We start from the raw sequence: 18,950 nt of genomic DNA, 5'->3' as shown, positions 1-18,950 counted from the left end.
GTCGGTCTATGTGCTCCCCGTACCTATCAGTCTATGAAATACCTACAGGTAGGTAAACTAGCTCCTTGACAAATCTCATTTTAAACGTGCGGTAAAGGCAATGATGGTTTGGGTCGTCTACACAATAGAGACCTAATATTATCACTATTTAGCTATATTGAGAAGGATAGATCCTCCATAGTCTTTGTCACTAGTCCAAAACTGTGCCGTTAGACTGTGTATTAATGTCCAGTGGCAATTCTATATATTAATGCTCCCAGCGTATCACTCTCAGTTAACAGGGATTTCCTGCCTAGCACTCACCCTCATCAGGAGTGATGTGTTTGCCGATGATGGATAGAATCTCATTCCATGTCTCCTGGTATAGTTCCTCCCCACGCGCGGTCGCCAAAACTCCGCCTGGCCTAGGGAGCGTCATAAATCTCATTCAAAGCCAGTGAATGGATAGAGCACGGATAGAGACTTACTCAAGATATCCGTCATTTGCCCAAAACTTGCCGTTGTTTTCTACACCGAGGCCAGTAGCGCTTACCAGTGACCTACTTCCCTGCTCAGCACTTCTAGCAAAGATAGACTGGAAACCGCCCATGAAAATCCGTACCCCGAGGAGGAAATCGCGGCCCTGGTCGGTTCTACACATACCAGGACAGCAAGCGTTGATAATCACGTCGCCGTTGGTGGTATCGCCGGCGGCGTGATCTTTATGCATGCGCTCAACTATGCCTCGCACGGCATAATTACCACGCTGCCAGCTTCACTAGAAAGTACTGTGTAGCGCTGTCGAATTGGGACTTGTCATCGAGGCGCTCGATTAGCGTCTGGTTGGTCGGCAGCCGGTCTAGTTTGACTAGGTGCGACGATTGGCTGTTGACAAAGCATAGTTGTGGTGTGACGCCAGTGGCGGCGGTTTCGCGTAGCTTGGGAAGTAAGACAAGTACCGTCTTGTTCTTGAAAGAGAGATGTGTAGGGTCGGCGGGAGGGTTCCTCGCATCGTTGTACAGCTGTTTGAGAGACATGGTACAGGTAAACTATCCGGGCGACGGTTGTGATTCCGAGTCCAGTTGAGTGCTAGACCCATGAAGTTTATGACCCTTGATAGCTCTACCAAATGTGTTGGTTCCCTGTAACATGTGAGGGTGGCATGCAGCTTATTGTCCAATGATTCTCCTTTATTGGTTGCATCCTGCATCTGAAGGATTTATTGATCCGTATCGCCTTGTGTGTCTTAGCTAATGCTCGGCCCCGAGAGGATTGATATGACCCCTCCTTATACTATTGTTAAGCCTCATACACCGCATACCATCTGGGAATATTCAGGGTCTTTCTGACCCCCCGAATTCGATCGTTTTACTGGAATCTACCGATTCTTGAGCGAACCCGTGCCCTTGTCTACTTTTATTCTCGCAGAGTAGTAGATATGAAGTGTGGAAACCTTGTCTCGAGGATCCCTGGTGAGAAAGAGACCGCTAGGGAGAATAGATTTCAACTTAGACTGTAGATCAATTGATTAGTCTGCATTAGCTGATCGCTCTCAGAGGGTTGTCACTAAATCGCCTCAATATTGCTCTACATCTGCGTGAGAATTTCTCAATAGCCAGTTCCTCGGCTGGTCCCCATTCATGCTCTCCCATCGGCATTTAGGGGCTACTCGGGTAGTATTCGGACTGGAGAGGCTGGAAGCGTTACCCAGTTATATCAAAGCGGCGCAGAGTATCTGAAGGTAGCCAATCACCCATGAGCTTATCTGAGGTATCACTCTACTATTTGATCTCACGAGATTCGTGCGGGGTCATGGCTTCCTATTTTGCAAGATCAGCTGCGTCCCTGACGTGGAAATCAAGCGTCTTCATCTTAAAAGCGTATCAGAGAAAATAGTCTCATGAATCATGGGGGGCTATGCATCCTTTCTGGTTATATAAAGGAGGTTTGGACCCCTTAACAGTGGGAAAGTTGGAGATCAGCCGACCGCTCTATTCAGCCCTGTCCTGCATTCTGTCTACGTGCTTGATTGCAACCAGCTCTCTAATCATTCTGAGGCAGATCCCTTAACAGAGTTACTGTCTACCCGAAAACGCGCTCCTCTCGAAGCCAAGGAAAGCAACGTAAGGAACCTCAGCCTACCCAAACAAGGATGCCCGTCCCTGCTAATCCATATTGGCAATGCGTACGGAACCAATCCCGTAATACTTTGACCATCGATTTTGCTAAGAAGTCTAGTGCATCTGCTTTTCCGGCTGGTATTATATCAACAAGTATAACACTTGTCCCGTGTGCGGCACCAGCCGTTGTTTAGATTGTCCCCGTCGTCGCTACCAAGTAAGTGCTTCCTTCAAATATTGAAGTGTCTGTTGCGTACAATATATTTCCTGGAAACGCATTCTCACGCTCGCTTTCAGAACCAGTCAGGTTTGAAAATGGCTCGCTGTAGTACGTGCAAAGGCTCTGGTGATGCGACAGTTACGTGCTCTACCTGTAGTGGGAGCAAACAGATCACCGATGTCGACCCCAACGGCAACGGAACATTCATCTTCCCCGGTACAAACATGGTGGCTCGAGGAACACTCATTGTGAAAACCTGTTACTACTGTAAAGGGGTAGGCACTGTGCGTGGTAATTGCAGCACATGCAAGGGTAGTGGAAAGGTCTAGATGGACTTTCCGGCCACATTGGGAGTGTTTATGAGGCGTGTGATGTTGCGCAAGGAGCAGGCTATTGAAGGCGAACGGTAACTCTTATGACCCGAATAGGGTAGTCCCGCGGAACTGAAACTTGCTCATGCCGGGCGTAACTCGGCGATGTACCCAACGTTTACCATCAAATGTGCCAGCTTCGGGCATGGCGTCAATATGCTTGATGAACCTGTGTTGTAGCGTAAAGTAGGAAATTAGATCATAGTTCTTGCGGGAACTCGCAACCCATCTTTAAACGTGGATGGAGTCATGGCGTAGCGTTAGACGGTTGCTAGTATCATGTAAACAGATAAGCTAGGTCGCGGTGTATAAACTAACCTTTCTAAAACGGCTTCAGTCTTAATATTTCTTTCATAAAGAAATCCATGGCTCCAAGCTCCCCGAGAGTATGACGTGTTCATACAGACGAATCTTTGAGCTCGTTCCTCGATACATGTTCGACTTCCTCACGAATGCCAACGAGGGCGTTAGGTGTGTCGAGCACGCTGAAGAGCGATTGCAGTGCGATAAACGAAGTTTCGTGCATAGGCGCAAACATGGCGATGAAAATGTTTTATACAATTTCATCTCGCGTAATAGTCTTCCCATTCGCGCGATAGTTATCCATGATCCATTGAATGAAGTCGTCATGATTTTCTGCCCTTGCGCCATCGGCCGCGTAGGCACTTTGCTGAGCCTCCAGTACCGGACGTGCAAGCTCAGCTGCCTCGCGGCGCGCTCCATTCACAAGACCTGCTTCTGGGTCCAGATAGTATGCTGTCCAATAGAGCGCGGGATAGTGCCTTTTTCAAATAGCGCTTTGAGCAACGAGGACACAATTAATATATCTCATCGAAATGGAAGGCTAAGCTTGCCAAAGCTCAGACCCAGCCATCACGCGCGCCGACATATGGGAAAAGAGCTCTAGTATCTTGGGGTATAAGACGACTGAGGTCCAGTCTGGGCAAGCCGGCATCGCCTTTTCCGCAGCTCGAAAACACGGCGTCTGCATGGGCTCTATGAGGTTGTTCAACGTGTGATTGAGGTCAACCCGAGAACTAATCTGGATCTCTTCCGTGATCTCAAGGCCGCCGACCTTGGACATTGTCGAGGTCTAAAACAGTCACGGTCAGAGGTGCGAACTTAGGCAAGGTAGTAGAAAGCATGCAAACGCTATTTAGGATGCTAGGAAGGCTTAGCTTCTCCTACGGCGCATTCCTAAGTTCCTGCATATAATTACTTGACAGGTAGAAAAACACGCGGTCGACTAGGGTTCAGGAAATCCCGTACGCGAAATGGTTGACCATGTCGTATGTGCTGTAGAACTCGTTACTGACTACGAACTCCCGGAGAGGCAGCGATTAAGATGTCTCACCATGTCGTAGACCTTACTCAGAAGACTCCCCGCACCGCGACCGTATCGCTTCCTGGAGTTATCTCCATCAAATTGGACAAACGCGGAAAAGGTACGGGGTGGTTCTGATTAGGTATTATGTTAGGCAAAGTTCACCGCCGCCTACTAACAACACTAGACCACATATTCAAGAGCCAACAAGACGTAGAATATCTAATTCAATCTACAGAATAACTACAATGTCGATGGAACCGTGAGCCTTAATTCGGATATCGCACTCCTATTAAGGCTGTACCTAGCCTAGTTTTACGGGGAGAGGGCTTTCCCCCCAGTCTTGTCTTCCTATCTCATCTTTTGTATGTTTGTTAGTTCCTTAGTCACATTATTGCCAAGTCCCTCGCATTAGAGGGAGATCCCTTACTCAAGTATAGGGTATGACTTCTAAGATAGGGGCTTTAACCCTCTTTTCGGAGAGCCCTTAGTGGGGCTAGCTGTGGTACTAGACCGCATGCTCTGCTGATATCGAGTGAGGCTAGCTTTTACATCGAGCATCGATTGTATGGATGAGCAAGCCAGAGGGAGAGCGTTGATTTTGAAGGCGAATTCAAAATGGCCTGTTTATTTGAAGTTGCGGCGCAAGGCGGGCGGGATATCTCGGTGAAGTGGATATTGAAAATGCCCCGCAACTCATCGTATCCCGGGATTCGGAGACTTTTCGTCTAGGACCCATCGTAAGCGAATCCGACTGCGAGGAGCCCTGAGTAGGTGTCGTAGGATCAATCGGGATCATTACTAATCCGATTAACTTTGGGTGTTATGCTATGTTATGGAATCATGACAATACCTATGCGACGAAACTGGCGCATTTGGTTTCGGTATAAAAGTGATGTCATCTACTTGTGTACTAGGTCATTCATATAGCCGATCGGCTTTAACGAGATATAAATCGTGAAAGACGAACATCTCCAATACCAATTCAACGGATCAGGCGACTACAACCTCGATTTTCCATATACACTTCTTGACCCCTCTGTTCACGATCTAGTTGATCCAAGCGGACGGTTCACCGATTAGCCTCAAGATGACGAGCACAATGAAAGCAGTTGGTACGGTCAACCCCGCCTCAGGCAGATGTCATCTATATATGAGCAAGAAGTGCACGAACATTGATATGGCACTGAACATTTCAATCTCACTAACGCGACGATGATATAAACAGATATCAAAGGCGGCAAAGGCCCAGCCAGCGCGCTCTTCATAAACCCAGACACGCCACGGCCCACGCCCAAAGAAGGCGAGGTCTTAGTGCGCGTAAAAGCATTCGGATTGAATCGCATGGATCTCATCCAGCGCGAGGGGAAATACCCGCTCCCTCCGCAAGCGCCACTCACGCTCGGCGTAGAGTTCAGCGGAACAGTAGCCAGTCTAGGCCCTTCCCTGCCCTCATCTTCACCCTCATCTTCACCCTCATCCGAGCCCCCTCTGCGCGAAGGCGACGCAGTCTTCGGTCTGGCCTACGGCGGGGCATACGCCGAGTACATCGCGGTCGACGCGCGGATGCTCCTTCGCAAGCCTGATTTTCTATCCTGGGAGTCGGCGGCAGGCATCCCCGAGACCTTCATGACGGCGACGCAGGCGCTGCACTTGGTCGGTGAGTTCGCGGCCGGCAAGTCCGTGCTGTGGCACGCCGGGGCGAGCGGCGTCAGCATCGCGGGGATCCAGCTCAGCCTGGACGCCGGCGCGTCCGCGGTCTACGCGACGGCCGGCAGCGACGAGAAGTGCAAGTTCATCGAGTCTGAGCTTGGCGCCACCAAGGCGTTCAATTACAAGTCTCGAGACAACTGGGCGCAGGGTATCGTCGAGGCCACGGGCGGGAAAGGCGTGGATTTGATTGTGGACTTTATCGGCGCGAGCTATTTCCAGCAGAACATGGCTGCGGCCGCCAAAGATGCTCGCTGGGTTATTTTAGGATTGATGGGTGGCTCGAAGCTTGAAGGGGTGGATATTGGCATGTTGCTGTATAAGCGGATAAGAATGGAGGGAAGCACTTTGCGGAGCCGCGATCCGGAATATCAGGGTCGGTTGAAGGATAAGCTGGCTGAGTATATACCGCATTTCGAGAGCGGGAAGCTCAAGGTTAAAATCGACTCCGTGTTTCCCATGGAGGATATTATCAAAGCTCACGAGCTTTTGGAGAAGAATGTCACAACGGGTAAGATTATTTGCACTGTCCCATAGGCAATAAGCATGATGAAGGCAAGGGGTATTTCATAATGACATATCATAAGATTTATTGATGTTGAGGATTTGCCGTCTCTACTAAAGAGCGCAAACCGATGTTTATTTGAATCAAGCTTAAACAATCATGCATCCCGCCAACGCCAAAAACAAAACCGTTTCCCGAGATCATCAGTTAGTCCTCTAGTGCTCATTCAACCATTTGAGCATTTGCTCGTATGCTGTTTGTTGTGCTTCTTTGATATTAGCATCAGTGTAGTCACCCACCACCGCGAAGCCTAACCGTTGTTAGCAGATTTCATATCTGTCCACCCTCGCAGGATTGAACTCACCATGAGGTACACCGGGGTAAACTTGAACCTCATGTTCTAGGTTGCTCTTTGACATGGCGTCCTCGCCCGCTATGCGAACCTCATCGGGAAACATGGGGTCACTCTCGACGCACACTAAACTCACGGGCGATTTCAGGCCTTGAAAATCATCTGGCGACACGAGCGTAGCGTGCGCTAGAGCACCGGCCTTGATTAACGGACCCTTCTTGGCCGGACCTTGACCCTCACCAGCCTCTTCATCTGGTTGTTTCTGTGCGCCGGTCCAGCTTGTCTGGTTGCTGGGTCGCTCGCCAGCTAAAAGCAACACGTATCGTCCACCTATGCAATAGCCAACAGCGTAGATGCCCCCACCATTTCCTACTGCGTCTGCGAATTCTCCTTCGGCTGCGTGAATTACTTTTTCTAGTATGGGGAGGACCTTCTCTTCGGTATGTCGCGCAAGCCACATGTCAATCAGGAAAGATTTAGCAGTTTCTGCAGCTTTCAGCTTGAATGTTTCGAGTAGTGACGTCGCGAGTGTCTCGGATTCAGGAACAGCCGCCGAGTTGGGAGCCGGGTCGCCGTCGAATAAATCGGGCATCACCACGACATAACCTTCGCTTGCGTATTTGTCGGCTTGGATTTGATTGTTCGTCGATTTAAGTCCGGTACCCCCCGTTAGCAAGAGTAGGAGCTTCGACGGGTTCGATGGATAGGATTCCGGCTTAGTTAGGTAGACCTGAAGATATGTTAGTTTATAACACGTCCATCACGAAAGGACGGGCTAGTATTCTGTACCTCAACCCCACCAAGTGGTCTGACCTCTCCTTTGGGAGATTCGCCGTTCGCTAAACCACGGTCAATGGAGATATAATCCTCGTGATACTAACTGTGAGCACGTACGTGTAGGTCGGTCAGTTGTACAATGCTCGCTAATTGTAGGCCCCGCCTCTGGTTCATGGGCATCGCTCTCGGGCGCCTTTGTCGCAATCTCGGGGTCTGCCATGGCTAAAGCGATGAGAATACTCAATTAAGAGCTATGTTCTGCAAGGGGCTGGCCAAGAAAATGCAACGATATAGGACGATCAAAGTATCGAATACGATTGCGTGCGATGAGGATATTCGTAGATACTTGGCGCTAGAGACGTAAGATCTAGGTACGGACCTGTTTACTTCTGCCTGCCTAACCTTTAGTAAGAGGACCCTGACGCAGTTTCAAAAGTGATCTCTAGTTGCGCGGGAGGCACAACTTCAGTGTAGCAGCCAAGGAGCTTTGGTGGACGATCTGCTGTGGGGATGACGTTGTAGGTACATGGAGGTACTTTCCAGGTAAGGAAGGGCCCACTGAAGATGGAGGGATAGTACGGAACGGGTACATGTACAAGCTGTAAGTACATTCCATCTCGCGCCAGCTGTCAGAGCAATTGTCTGAGTACATATACCATACATGTAGGTAAGTGCCTTGCCCGAGTAAGTACTTAAACACGCAGTAGCAACGCGGGTGAGTCGCAACTTTCTGCCAGACGCGTTGCTGCCTTGACAGCTGCTGAAAAGCCCCGCGCCTAGCCTTTGTCTCCACAGCCTACCTAAATGGGACTTTAATGGAGAGACGCTCTAAACGCGACTTTTCATGTTGGACGCGTTATGTACGGTATTACCCAGTTCCCTCCCATATCAGCCTCAAAATCTCAATACTTCGTCTCTTGTCGCCTTCGATTTACTCCATACGCCGCCTGCTGGATCCATTGACAAGGAATAAGCTTAAGCTCAAACCCAAATCTAAAGTCAAGCTCAAGGCCAAGCCAACATGTCGGTGGCCGGGGCACAGCAGGCCATTACCCAAGGCGCATTAGAGTGCGTATCCTCCCCCTTGCATCGTGATATAGCTGTATACTCTGATATCGAATGCTGGCTAACCCCATAGCTCAGTGCCATCTTCAACGAACCCGGGACCGCCGACCAGAGATTTCCCGTACCTGTCCTCCAATGTCTTCAAATCAAGCCTCTAGCTGCCCAGCAAGCACCTGGTGGTCCCACTACACAAGAGCGCTACAGAGTCGTGCTTAGCGATATCAGGAACTATGTCCAGTGTATGCTGGCGACTCGTAAGCAAACGGCTGCTTTCCATGTAAATATGGTGGTTTTCAGGCTCACCGTTCTGTAGAGGCCAATCACGTCATTCACGATAACCAGCTTGCTCGGGGTTGCATCGTCCGCGTCAAGTCCTACCAAGCAAATGAAGTGAAGGGAAAGAAGTGCGTTCTACTATCCTGTCTGCAAGGAGCCTTGGCTGACTATTAGGAAGCATTCTGATTATCCTCGACCTCGAAGTTGCCACTGAGCTCGGAACGCATGACCGAATCGGTGAACCCGCTCCCTTTGAAGCCAAATCTACAGATACCTCCACCGCCATTGGCGGTACTGGGTTCTATGGCGCTAAAACTGAGTCCCCAGCACCCGTCATCAAGGCAGAGCCCATGTCGTCACGTATGGGTCCGGCCGGCGGCGGAATGCAGAGCACCGGCTCTAAAGCTCATGGAAACATCGTCATCTATCCCATTGAGGCAATCACCCCTTACGCACACAAATGGACCATCAAGGCCCGTGTCACATCAAAGTCTGATATCAAGACTTGGCACAAAGCGTCGGGTGAGGGCAAGCTATTCTCAGTGAATCTCCTCGATGAAAGTGGTGAGATCAGAGCGACAGGTTTCAATGAGCAATGCGATGCGTTTTATGAATTATTACAAGAAGGCCAGGTCTACTACATTAGCACCTGTAAAGTGAATCTTGCAAAGAAGCAATTCTCTAACCTTCCTAACGATTACGAGCTCGCCTTCGAGCGAGAGACGATGATCGAAAAGGCAGAGGACCAGAGCAGCGTGCCTCAGGTCCGCTTCAACTTTGTACCCATCTCCGAACTTCAGTCAGTTGAGAAGGATGTCACAGTAGATGTCGTTGGTGTACTCAAGGACGTAGGTGAAGTATCCCAGATTGTCTCAAAAACCACACAAAAGCCCTACGACAAGCGTGAGCTCACACTCGTTGATGACTCACGGTTTTCAGTTCGCCTCACATTATGGGGTAAGACCGCAACTACATTCAGCGCACAGCCTGAGTCGGTAGTTGCGTTCAAGGGAGTTAAGGTATCCGACTTTGGCGGACGGTCACTATCTCTCCTCGCGTCAGGAACCATGGCCTTGGATCCCGACATCGAGGAGGCTCATCGCCTAAAAGGTTGGTATGATTCCGAAGGGCGCGCCGACAACTTCAGCACACACAATAGCATGGCTTCCATGGGTGCTGCTACGGGACGCAAGGACCAGACGAAGGTCATCTCACAGGTCAAGGACGAGGGCTTAGGCATGGAGAACCCGGATTACTTCACGCTCAAGGCAACAATCGTGTATATTAAGCAAGAAAACTTCGCATACCCGGCTTGTAGCGAAGAAGGCTGCAATAAGAAGGTCGTGGATCAAGGCGACGGGACATGGCGGTGCGAGAAGTGCGACATTGCGCACGCACGTCCACGATATCGCTACATTATGAGTGTTAACGTCAACGACCACACCGGTCAGCTGTGGCTTTCGTGCTTTGATGATGTTGGTCGCATCATAATGGGCATGACCGCTGATGAGCTGATGGAAGTCAAGGAGAATGACGAGGATCGTGCTCCAGCTATCTTCGAAGCTGCCAACTGCTCCAAGTTCACATTCCAATGCCGCGCAAAAATGGACACGTATGGCGAGAATCCAAGGTGAGTTATTATCAGGATCCCATGGCATTTATGGTAACATCACTGGAGTAATTTTACCGATGTGCTGACGATGTTCCAATTCTCCAGGGTCCGGTATCAAGTCATGAGCGCAACTCCAATCGATTACAAGACAGAGGCCCTGAAGCTAGCCGACATGATCAAGCAGTTCGGTATCAGCTCATGATAAATGAATAGTACACCTACCTACACATTGTTTATCAGCCTCATTGCCACCCTTAGGGTGCTACGTACCACCTTGGGAAACGTACTTAGCTTCAGGAGAGCACTTACATAACACCGCCACTTCGGCAGAGATTATACAGGGTCGGATGGATCAGATACGGAAAAGCAAGAAAAGGGGTTTGTGTCTATGGGAAGTCGGTCATCACACATTTGCAACTGACCTAGCTGTTTCTAACGCATTTCCACTCTCAGCCCCAGAATAGTGCGGGCACGTGGTGGATCAGGACGGACGTGATGTTGGTGACTACCAATGAATATACCTTGTGCGGACACTGGCACTGACGCCGACGCGACAAAGAGTCAGGACAATGTCTGTCTACCTAGATAGTGCGTATAATGCGCAAACATAAGACAAAACCGTCTTCCTACCTACTAGTACCGAGTCAATATGTCAACGGCTTACAATGTGCACGGGTAAAAAACAGATAATTTTGGTCATTTCAGTCAATGTCGTATAATCTAGACCGGCAGTGCCGACTTGGCATGATCACCTGATCTATCTCGTGAGACTTCTGATCTAATGCCGGCTACAATAACTCATATTGTTCCAAACCGTCGTCTAAGCTGACGATTGATTCTTCCTGCCTTGCGAGTCTATGCAACCCCTCTCTAGAATCAAATCTGACTGATTCGCCCTCGGACACGGATGAGCTTTTCTCAAGTTGTTTGTCCCCAGTAGGATTCATTTCGCACATGAGCGAAACGCCAAGACGAACGTTCGGAGGACCTAGATAGACACTAGCTAGGTATTGTAAATAACCGATTAGAACGCGACTATCGATTGATTGATTATTCGTGGATCCCAGTTTCCACGCTTCGATTGGCATAGAAGCTGGAAAGAAGCAATGGTTTAAGCAGCTGCTGATCCAACCTAGTATGCCACTAAAGCGGATGGAAATCGCTCAAGGGAATCCCGTAAGCCCCCTACCAGTCCAGATATTGCGTAGTGACCTGGAAGCAACCCTAACGGTTGGAAGCAACGGGAATTCCGGGCTCCAGAATGTCTGTCGCGATAGGTTATACGTTAGAAACTTTGGTGGCTTTATGAAAGCTAACTAGCCATTCATAGGATAGCTCCTCAAGTCATGTTGCTCGAGTAGATTTCTGAAAAAGGTTTTTCTTCGCCTGGCTGACTAGACATTCATGGAATCACCCATCAAGTCCTCATCCTCGAGTAGAGTTTCAAATCCAAGGGTCGGATCCTGGGTCTCACCGGACTTCTCGCGCTTTGCTTCTTTCATGAGAAACTTGATAAACTCCTTGGAGTGTCCGAGACGGTGATCTGTGGAGGCAGAGACCCGTCTTAGATGATGGACTATAGCTGCTGCGTTTTTCATCTCACGTGCAACATCAGCTTCTGAGTGTGCTGTAGGGGATAGAAATTGCAGGAATTTTGTTCCATCATCATTCTTCTCGATGACGCCGTTGAGCATTGCTGCTATGATCATATTCTGAATAAGCGCCTCGACGTCTTCGTCCTTGCTTAGAGCAAAGCCTGTCTCAGCACTCTTAGTCATCTGGCGAATTTCAGCAATCGATATCTTGGTGTATATGTCCTGCAGTGAGAGAACGCGCCACTTTTGATATGACGCCATGACCTCCTCCACTAATCCCGCGTTTCCATCTTCCATCCATACTTGTGCATTCTGTTGTGCTTCGAGCCTCAACTGCTCGACGTCGTCGGTTGTAAAAGCCGTTGCGAGTGACACATATGGTCTACCTAATAGTCCGAAAATCTTGGATGTTGAGGCATTTGTACGAGATGGCGTGTTACCGTGTCTTCCGTTCGCAAGTAAGTTCACGAGAATCCATTTCTTGAACGAGTCCACCATAATCTTACTACAGCCTCCATCTCTAGCTGGATATGTGACATTCCCCTCAAACGCATCTCGTGCCTTCCGCCAATCTCTTCTTTCACAGTACATCATACCACGGATCAAATCATATTCCAGCACCAATGAGGTCTTGAGTTGTGATGTAAGACCCGTAGATTTTGAGATGTACGAGGGGGGAGGTAGTTCTAGATCACATAGATACTGAGTATTATTGTTGTCTGGCGCGCCAGGGTAATAGACGATGGGCTTATCGATAACAGGTAAGGCAGGCTGAATATTATCTGTGTCGTATGCAAGTCTCGCCAGAATGAGATGTGAGGAGGTAAGCATAGCGCCGGATGGATCGAGCCTTAAGATAGCAGAAGCAAGGCATTTGACTGCTACGGAGGGCTGAGGGGATATGTCGTCAGTAGTGCGAAAGGACGATTTCCACAGTAACGGGTACGTACTGGCAACAGCCGGCCACTTCCCACGGCTTCCATTATATCCAGTAGATTTAATCCTCCATACCGACACTGCCGTCCATCAAAAAGCATCATAAATGTGACGAGTTTGTCTAATACGAATTCCTGTTCGACTTTGGCCGCTGGACTCGGAATCAGAACGGCATGTAGTATGGCTAGGTAGGATAGCGAGTTGTAACTGGGGTCGACGACCTGGCGTTGCGGTTAGCACACAGTCTTGCAAGCAGACGTTGGTAGACAGTACGTTGAGGAGCTCTTTGCTGAAGGTCACAAGTTCTTTGGAACGCTCTTTGAGGAGCTTGGACAATCGCTGGGTGTGGATCAGGGCAGCCTTGTGGTAGGCCTCGTTGTCGGTCAGGTCGCTGGGCGGCGAAAAGGCCAACAGAACGTCGGCACACTGATCCATTGTGGCCATGGTGGGTGTGGCCAAGACTCGTTCACAGGGCAATGGCGAAGTAAGCTACGTTTTCAACTGTGCCATTCAATGAAACTTCTGGTGAATTATGTACGACGCTCGCGTAGGGCATCAGTTGACGATGCTGTTGAGCTTGAACGATGATTCCAAAATGTTGTTTGTAATTATGGTTACATAAGATGGGGGGGAGCTTGTGCCATGTGGCGGGGCTAGGTACATATGCCTACCTAATAGAGATAGAGCTCTCTGGAAGTGGAGGGCGGGGCGATAAAATGTGGGAGTGGGACGTCGGGTGGGACGGAGCCGCAGCCTAAACCTCTAGGAAGGTACCACCACCTACCTCTGCACCTACCTACTCTGGCACTTTCTAACTTGCCAGTACCTCGCTGCCCTCGCTGCCCTCGCTGCCATATCTACCTAGGTACGGTAGGTCCCGAACCATTTTATTGAAATATGTAGGTATTATAGAAACTCGACAGAGCCACCTGGCGTGTGCTTCAGGAGCTGCCAAGATACCTAGGTAGGTAGATTCAAATGCACGCCGTAAGGATTAAAGATTCGGCCATGCACAGTTCTATACAGCTGTCTCGACTGCTCAAGTACGCATGCAGCTTGAATAGGCTTGAAGGCGGAGCGCCGCAATTCTGCTTATGGTATAATACTAACTTGAATAAAGGTATGATCAAAGTACCGTAGAGGGAAAAAAGACAGAAGAACTGACTGAACTGCATAGGACGTCGATGGAGGCGTGCAACTACCTACAGGTATATACATTTGACGAATGTCCAAACGGATACCTGCGGATCAACCAAGACGTCAAAGCAGAAGATGAACGGCTCATTGCATCTTGACAACCCCGGATCAAATCTACGATCAAGTCCGAATGCGTATGCACTATAAGCCAACCTAAGCACTCGCGCATCAACGTTTTTTGAAGTGCGCGTGGAACACTGCTTGACGACTATATGACGAGAACTCTTTGCATAGCAGATGCACCCGCGCGCACGCCGCGCCGTCTTTCAAGTCGTGTATGCACAATATGAAACCCCTGTCCAGGTGATCGAGTCTAGAAACACGCCGGCAAATTAGCGCAATCGATGCTCTCCATATTTCCTAGATTACAGGGATTTGCCTGACTATGATGTAGTGTAGATGTTGGTGACAGACTCGACAAACTAAGGAGCCTGGTTCCGGTGGAAAGTAAATGCAGCCGTTGTTTCTATGGCAATTCGCTAAAGACAGCCATTCCGGTGATATCTGCTAATACAATGTCCAATTGAAGAAGAACGTATACACAGAATGCGCTTTTTCAACACATGACCAGCCACCCAAGGTGAGTTAACCGCCTTACGCGAGGCGTATCGGAGCCTACAATGTATTTAAGTTGCGTAATGCGATGCTTTCCCCGCATGTCTGGAGCGTCAGCAACAAGAAAGTTATTCGCCTTCCGCAGGCAGATGTTTTGAGTTCATGTCCAATTTGAGCCCGTCCCCTAGCTCCGATTGGCCACACGCCTTAAAGTATGAGACACAAGTGACGACACCATTCCGAGACGGCTTGGATACGAGATATCTTATAGATGTCCGCTCGATCCAAGCCATGCCATGTCATTTCACTCGTCTCTCTTATTCCTGAAACGTCTGCTTGATTTCTACTAAGGAGTGTTATGTACGGCGGGGAACCAATCTACATCACATTCGAAATCTACGTGAAGCAACTCTTGTGAAGAGACGATATCATCAAACATCGTTCAAGATGATGATCCCAGACAATGTGTTCGAGGAGGTCCTGGCGCCAGCCACTCACCGTCCTACGCACACCCATCTACCAATCCCAACTGTTACTCCGGATATTCCTAAAGTCTATCACCAGTACTCGACAGACGTTGGACACAAGACACTCTGGTACGTCAACCATGTTGAACTGGACGTATGCAGCATCCGCTAACATCACCAGGGTGGTTTGCGTTCTCATGGGCATCTCGTCCCTCGCGTTCTACGCAATGGCTATGAGAGTGCCGGTGGTAAGAGCCCACAATAGGCATCAATTGACGCAGAAGCAAGTATATTGACAACGGTATAGCAAAAACGACTGTTCCATATCATCACAGCCTTCATCACGACCACCGCGTTCTTGTCCTACTATGCTATGGCCACCGGATCAGGCGTCGACTTCCACACGACTGTCATCAAAGAGTCCAAACTCCATGTAATCACTGAAGTCGTCAAGAGACAAGTATTCTGGGCACGATATGTCGACGTAAGCTCTTCTCCCTTTCACCTCCACTGGAAGTGACACATCATGCTAACTGCGGTTGCGAATATAGTGGTCCCTAACTACGCCCCTCCTGCTCCTCGACCTATCTCTCCTCGCCGGTCTCAATGGAGCTAGCATCCTCGTGCTCATGTTTTCAGACATTGTTATGATCCTAACCGGCCTCTTCGCCGCGTTCTCCCACCACGAAGCTCAAGGCTGGGGTTGGTACGCATTCGCGTGCTTGGCGTACCTCAACATCGTGTACCAGCTGGGATACAAGGGGCGGTACGCCGTGGCAAACAAGGACAACAAGACAAAGGCCTTTTTCGGCGCCATTTCGCTCTTCACTTTACTCCTCTGGACTATTTACCCCGTGTGAGTATAGTCGTACGATATTATCATATCGAAGATTGTTACTGACCAATTCTAGTGTGTGGGGAATTGCTGATGGCTCCCGTATGGTAAATGTGGACGGCGAAATTATCGCCTATGCTGTCTTGGACATTCTTGCGAAGCCAGTCTTTGGCTTCTGGCTGCTATTGACCCATGATAGCATGTCACGTACATCGCCTTCTATTGGTGGTTTCTGGGCTGATGGCTTGTCCTCTGAGGGGACCCTTCGTGTAAGTGCAGATCTGTGAGGGGTACCATTAAGACTTATGCTGATAAACTCTAGGTCGGAGATCTACGTGGCGATGATTAAATCTCACATTAGTGGAAGAGAACAGAACTCGGCGGAAACCCATTGTGAAATTGAATAATGCTTCTGAAGAGGTCTTCAAGGATTGGCTATCGACTCCGCAATCCTTCATTACGACGGGCGTCTTCTGATAATGAGTTGGCTAATGATTGAGGGCATGAGATAATGGATTTTTGTGTAATCATATTACGAGACTGGGGAACGGCCTTACCTGTCAGTTTGCGACTATGTTGCAGCCATTTGTATCTTTCACATGATTACTTGCTTGCTTTGGAGTAAGGTAAAGGTTTAAAATGAGATTGAAATCAAATATAAACCTCAATTATTTCGTTGCATAGTGTGTTAGCATATGACTCTGATAAAGTTGACATCGTAAACTCCTGTGAGGATTCCACTACTGAGGTAGAAGCGTAAGAGTGCGTGGCTATATCACCCCTCACAGTGGATTCCTTCAGTAGCCAATTTCTTCTGCCAATCCCTCCGCTAAACAGTACAAGACATAGGGATTATCAGGAGTAGCTCGTTCAACGACGTGACCTCTCACAATCCGCCCAAAGTCAATTGCGAATTGCCAAGAAATCGTTATAGGCAGCTCTTCCTTCTAAACGAGCCGTATACTCCGTTTCAACTACTAGAGATTGACCTCCGCACATCTCAACACTTGACGGCTTTTCTCGAGCCAGAGCTTTTGAGCAAGAGGTCTCGGAATATTGACAATGAAGTATTGGTGCCATCCATTCGTTCTCAGCAATAGGACTTGTTAGCTATCAAATTCGAACAATTTACTCGGATACTTGTTATTACTTGTCTCGAGACGCGAACGGCCGAAATCACCGTCGCGATGCTAATCTAATCAAGCCCGTAAGATGGTCACCCTTCAAAGTGGAATAGGGGGTAGCATCTTCGCCGCTTCAAGCTCCTGCAACGTGTGCTTGAACTCTTCCCATGTATCCGCATATTCGTGAAATCCCATCTTCCTAGCCTTGCTCATGCTCGCGACGCAGCTGTATTCGCGTCCAAGCAAGAAATTCAGGAAGGTCCATGTCGCATTGTCCCAAGCTGCTTGGTCGAGATTGTACCTGTCGCGCAAAGTCTCCCAGGCCTTGACGACCTCGGGTCGTTTAGCCCATTTCGTTAGATCAATCTGATTGTATAAGGAATCCGCTTTGAACTCCCCCTTCAAACCAATCTTCGCTTCAACCTCAGTCACTGGTGGTCGCTCATGGAGTTTCACCGTGCTGCTCTCATAGCCTGGGTACGCTTTTCGCTCCTCGTTTGGCGATGGGAACATCCTTCCCGGGATAGTGCAGCCGCAGAGCTTCGCGAGGCGTGGCCATAGATCTTGCCAGCTCTGAACATCACCGTTAACGACGTTGAAACGCTGGTTCTTGGCATTATCCGATGTGGCCGCCCAGAGACAAAAGTTGGCATGGTGTCGGGAAGAGGTCCAGTCGTTGAATGCCAGGTAGTTCTCCTTATTTCCGGGGAAAATAAGCTTGGAGCCCTCAATCTCCCGACTAACAGCGCAGTACAAGCCCAGCGATGTCATGAGGTTCATAAAGTTGGCCCGTGCGAATCCGACAACGTCCTGCGGGTAGGTAACCGTCCAACTCCAGCTGTTGATGGAATCTGCAGCGGCCTTTTCTAAAATACGCTGCTGTGTGTAGTAGAAGTTAGGAGGTCGGTCATCTTGCTCGAGCCAGAAGAGAGACGCAGGGTCATCCTCTCTCATGGGGTTCTTGGGTCGTCCTAGGTGCACCCCATACTGCTTCAGCCCGCACGTCAACACGAAACGCTGAAGGTTCGCCATCCGACCTGTCTTTTTCAACGCTTCTAGAAAGTTTGAGAGCATCTCGCCATTGATGCGCGCAGCGGCCGCCTCATCAGAGTCAGCTAGGTAGGCACAGAAGAATATATGGGTGGCCGGGGGAACATGCGTCAAGGACTCCGCCATGCTCTCTGCCGTCTCCTGCAAGTCGATCGTCCCATGCTTAACCTTCGAATGAGATTCAGACTGCTGCGATCGCGATAGCGTATAGACCTCGGAATACTCTGCCGAGTTCTTTAAGGCGTCCACGATAGCCGAGCCCGTAATGCCTTGTGATCAGAAGTTAGAACTACATTATTTCTGTTGAGAATTGGCATCTTAGGATTTGATCTCTGAGAAAGCCTTAAAACGGATCATGAAACGAGGTGGAGTAAATATGGGTAAAATCAGCTAGTGAAGGCATATCACCAACCTGTAGCGCCAGTCACTATCGCTTTGAACATGGTTACTTCGTGATTGATCGAATGAGTCTGTCGGGTCGGTGTGAGATGATTCTAATAAGAAGAATTAAAACGTAGATCGATGAAAGTAGATGGCTCTCGCGATGTGGTAAAGATGGCAAGTTTTGAGAACGAATGATGAAATTACAGCCTCATATAAGGCGTAAGTGTCATCGTGACGTAATCCATCAAGGTCGTGAGAGGGGCAAGTAGTATTATCCAAGATTCTTTTCCCAGTGACATTTAACAGCGTAGAGTGAGGAGCTGTGCGACCTTGCTATTATCCAAGTCTAATGGGAATGGAGGTCCATGTTAATGTTGGTAGAGAAGATTACTTGACAAAAGAGTATCTGTTGCAGTCAAACGCCTTGTTTGACAGGATTGAGTGCTGACCTAGTAATTACGGTTGATCTGATGGGAATCTCTGTATCGATCACGTA

At 49.1% G+C, this 18,950-nt stretch overlaps 9 protein-coding genes across 9 annotated transcripts; 4 read left to right on the top strand and 5 right to left on the bottom strand.

The window, feature by feature from the left end:
• Positions 1–292: 292 nt before the first annotated feature.
• Positions 293–1,016, bottom strand: F5B22DRAFT_643437 (uncharacterized protein; the record flags this gene model as incomplete). Its single annotated transcript, XM_047978270.1, has 3 exons — positions 293–404; positions 468–632; positions 769–1,016. The coding sequence occupies 3 exons, from the start codon at positions 1,014–1,016 to the stop codon at positions 293–295; spliced, it is 525 nt and encodes a 174-aa protein (XP_047833869.1).
• A 740-nt stretch (positions 1,017–1,756) lies between these two features.
• F5B22DRAFT_506176 (uncharacterized protein) lies at positions 1,757–2,829 on the top strand. Its single transcript, XM_047972484.1, has 4 exons — positions 1,757–1,924; positions 2,041–2,102; positions 2,218–2,316; positions 2,397–2,829. Exons 1-4 carry the CDS (start codon positions 1,897–1,899, stop codon positions 2,646–2,648), a joined length of 441 nt encoding a protein of 146 aa, XP_047833868.1. The 5' UTR covers positions 1,757–1,896; the 3' UTR covers positions 2,649–2,829.
• A 414-nt stretch (positions 2,830–3,243) lies between these two features.
• Positions 3,244–3,774, bottom strand: F5B22DRAFT_643436 (uncharacterized protein; the record flags this gene model as incomplete). Its single annotated transcript, XM_047978269.1, has 2 exons — positions 3,244–3,472; positions 3,578–3,774. 2 exons carry the CDS (start codon positions 3,772–3,774, stop codon positions 3,244–3,246), a joined length of 426 nt encoding a protein of 141 aa, XP_047833867.1.
• Positions 3,775–4,661: 887 nt separating this feature from the next.
• Positions 4,662–6,405, top strand: F5B22DRAFT_506230 (zinc-binding dehydrogenase). The gene is made up of 2 exons (XM_047972485.1): positions 4,662–5,129; positions 5,243–6,405. Exons 1-2 carry the CDS (start codon positions 5,105–5,107, stop codon positions 6,259–6,261), a joined length of 1,044 nt encoding a protein of 347 aa, XP_047833866.1. The 5' UTR covers positions 4,662–5,104; the 3' UTR covers positions 6,262–6,405.
• Positions 6,406–6,444: 39 nt separating this feature from the next.
• F5B22DRAFT_643434 (Alpha/Beta hydrolase protein) lies at positions 6,445–7,578 on the bottom strand (the record flags this gene model as incomplete). Its single annotated transcript, XM_047978268.1, has 4 exons — positions 6,445–6,539; positions 6,594–7,311; positions 7,371–7,420; positions 7,476–7,578. The coding sequence occupies 4 exons, from the start codon at positions 7,576–7,578 to the stop codon at positions 6,445–6,447; spliced, it is 966 nt and encodes a 321-aa protein (XP_047833865.1).
• Positions 7,579–8,089: 511 nt separating this feature from the next.
• On the top strand, positions 8,090–10,806 carry F5B22DRAFT_506274 (replication factor-A protein). The gene is made up of 5 exons (XM_047972486.1): positions 8,090–8,426; positions 8,502–8,677; positions 8,737–8,827; positions 8,878–10,329; positions 10,417–10,806. The coding sequence occupies exons 1-5, from the start codon at positions 8,380–8,382 to the stop codon at positions 10,511–10,513; spliced, it is 1,863 nt and encodes a 620-aa protein (XP_047833864.1). The 5' UTR covers positions 8,090–8,379; the 3' UTR covers positions 10,514–10,806.
• An 899-nt stretch (positions 10,807–11,705) lies between these two features.
• On the bottom strand, positions 11,706–13,277 carry F5B22DRAFT_634259 (cop9 subunit; the record flags this gene model as incomplete). Its single annotated transcript, XM_047976956.1, has 3 exons — positions 11,706–12,797; positions 12,857–13,063; positions 13,116–13,277. The coding sequence occupies 3 exons, from the start codon at positions 13,275–13,277 to the stop codon at positions 11,706–11,708; spliced, it is 1,461 nt and encodes a 486-aa protein (XP_047833863.1).
• Positions 13,278–14,614: 1,337 nt separating this feature from the next.
• Positions 14,615–16,365, top strand: F5B22DRAFT_506121 (uncharacterized protein). Its single transcript, XM_047972483.1, has 5 exons — positions 14,615–15,190; positions 15,243–15,309; positions 15,369–15,545; positions 15,613–15,917; positions 15,973–16,365. The coding sequence occupies exons 1-5, from the start codon at positions 15,042–15,044 to the stop codon at positions 16,181–16,183; spliced, it is 909 nt and encodes a 302-aa protein (XP_047833862.1). The 5' UTR covers positions 14,615–15,041; the 3' UTR covers positions 16,184–16,365.
• Positions 16,366–16,670: 305 nt separating this feature from the next.
• F5B22DRAFT_594303 (NAD(P)-binding protein) lies at positions 16,671–18,529 on the bottom strand. Its single transcript, XM_047974044.1, has 2 exons — positions 18,483–18,529; positions 16,671–18,339 (listed from the first exon to the last, which is right to left on the bottom strand). The coding sequence occupies exons 1-2, from the start codon at positions 18,511–18,513 to the stop codon at positions 17,120–17,122; spliced, it is 1,251 nt and encodes a 416-aa protein (XP_047833861.1). The 5' UTR covers positions 18,514–18,529; the 3' UTR covers positions 16,671–17,119.
• Between the last annotated feature and the right edge of the window lie 421 nt (positions 18,530–18,950).

The sequence above is a fragment of the Xylaria bambusicola genome (assembly GCF_022495145.1).
Source record: "Xylaria bambusicola strain CBS 139988 unplaced genomic scaffold F5B22scaffold_7, whole genome shotgun sequence".
NCBI classification, from domain to species: Eukaryota; Fungi; Ascomycota; class Sordariomycetes; order Xylariales; family Xylariaceae; genus Xylaria; species Xylaria bambusicola.
The sequence above is the reverse complement of the archived record's forward strand: the minus strand, read 5'-3'. Positions and strand labels throughout refer to the sequence as shown.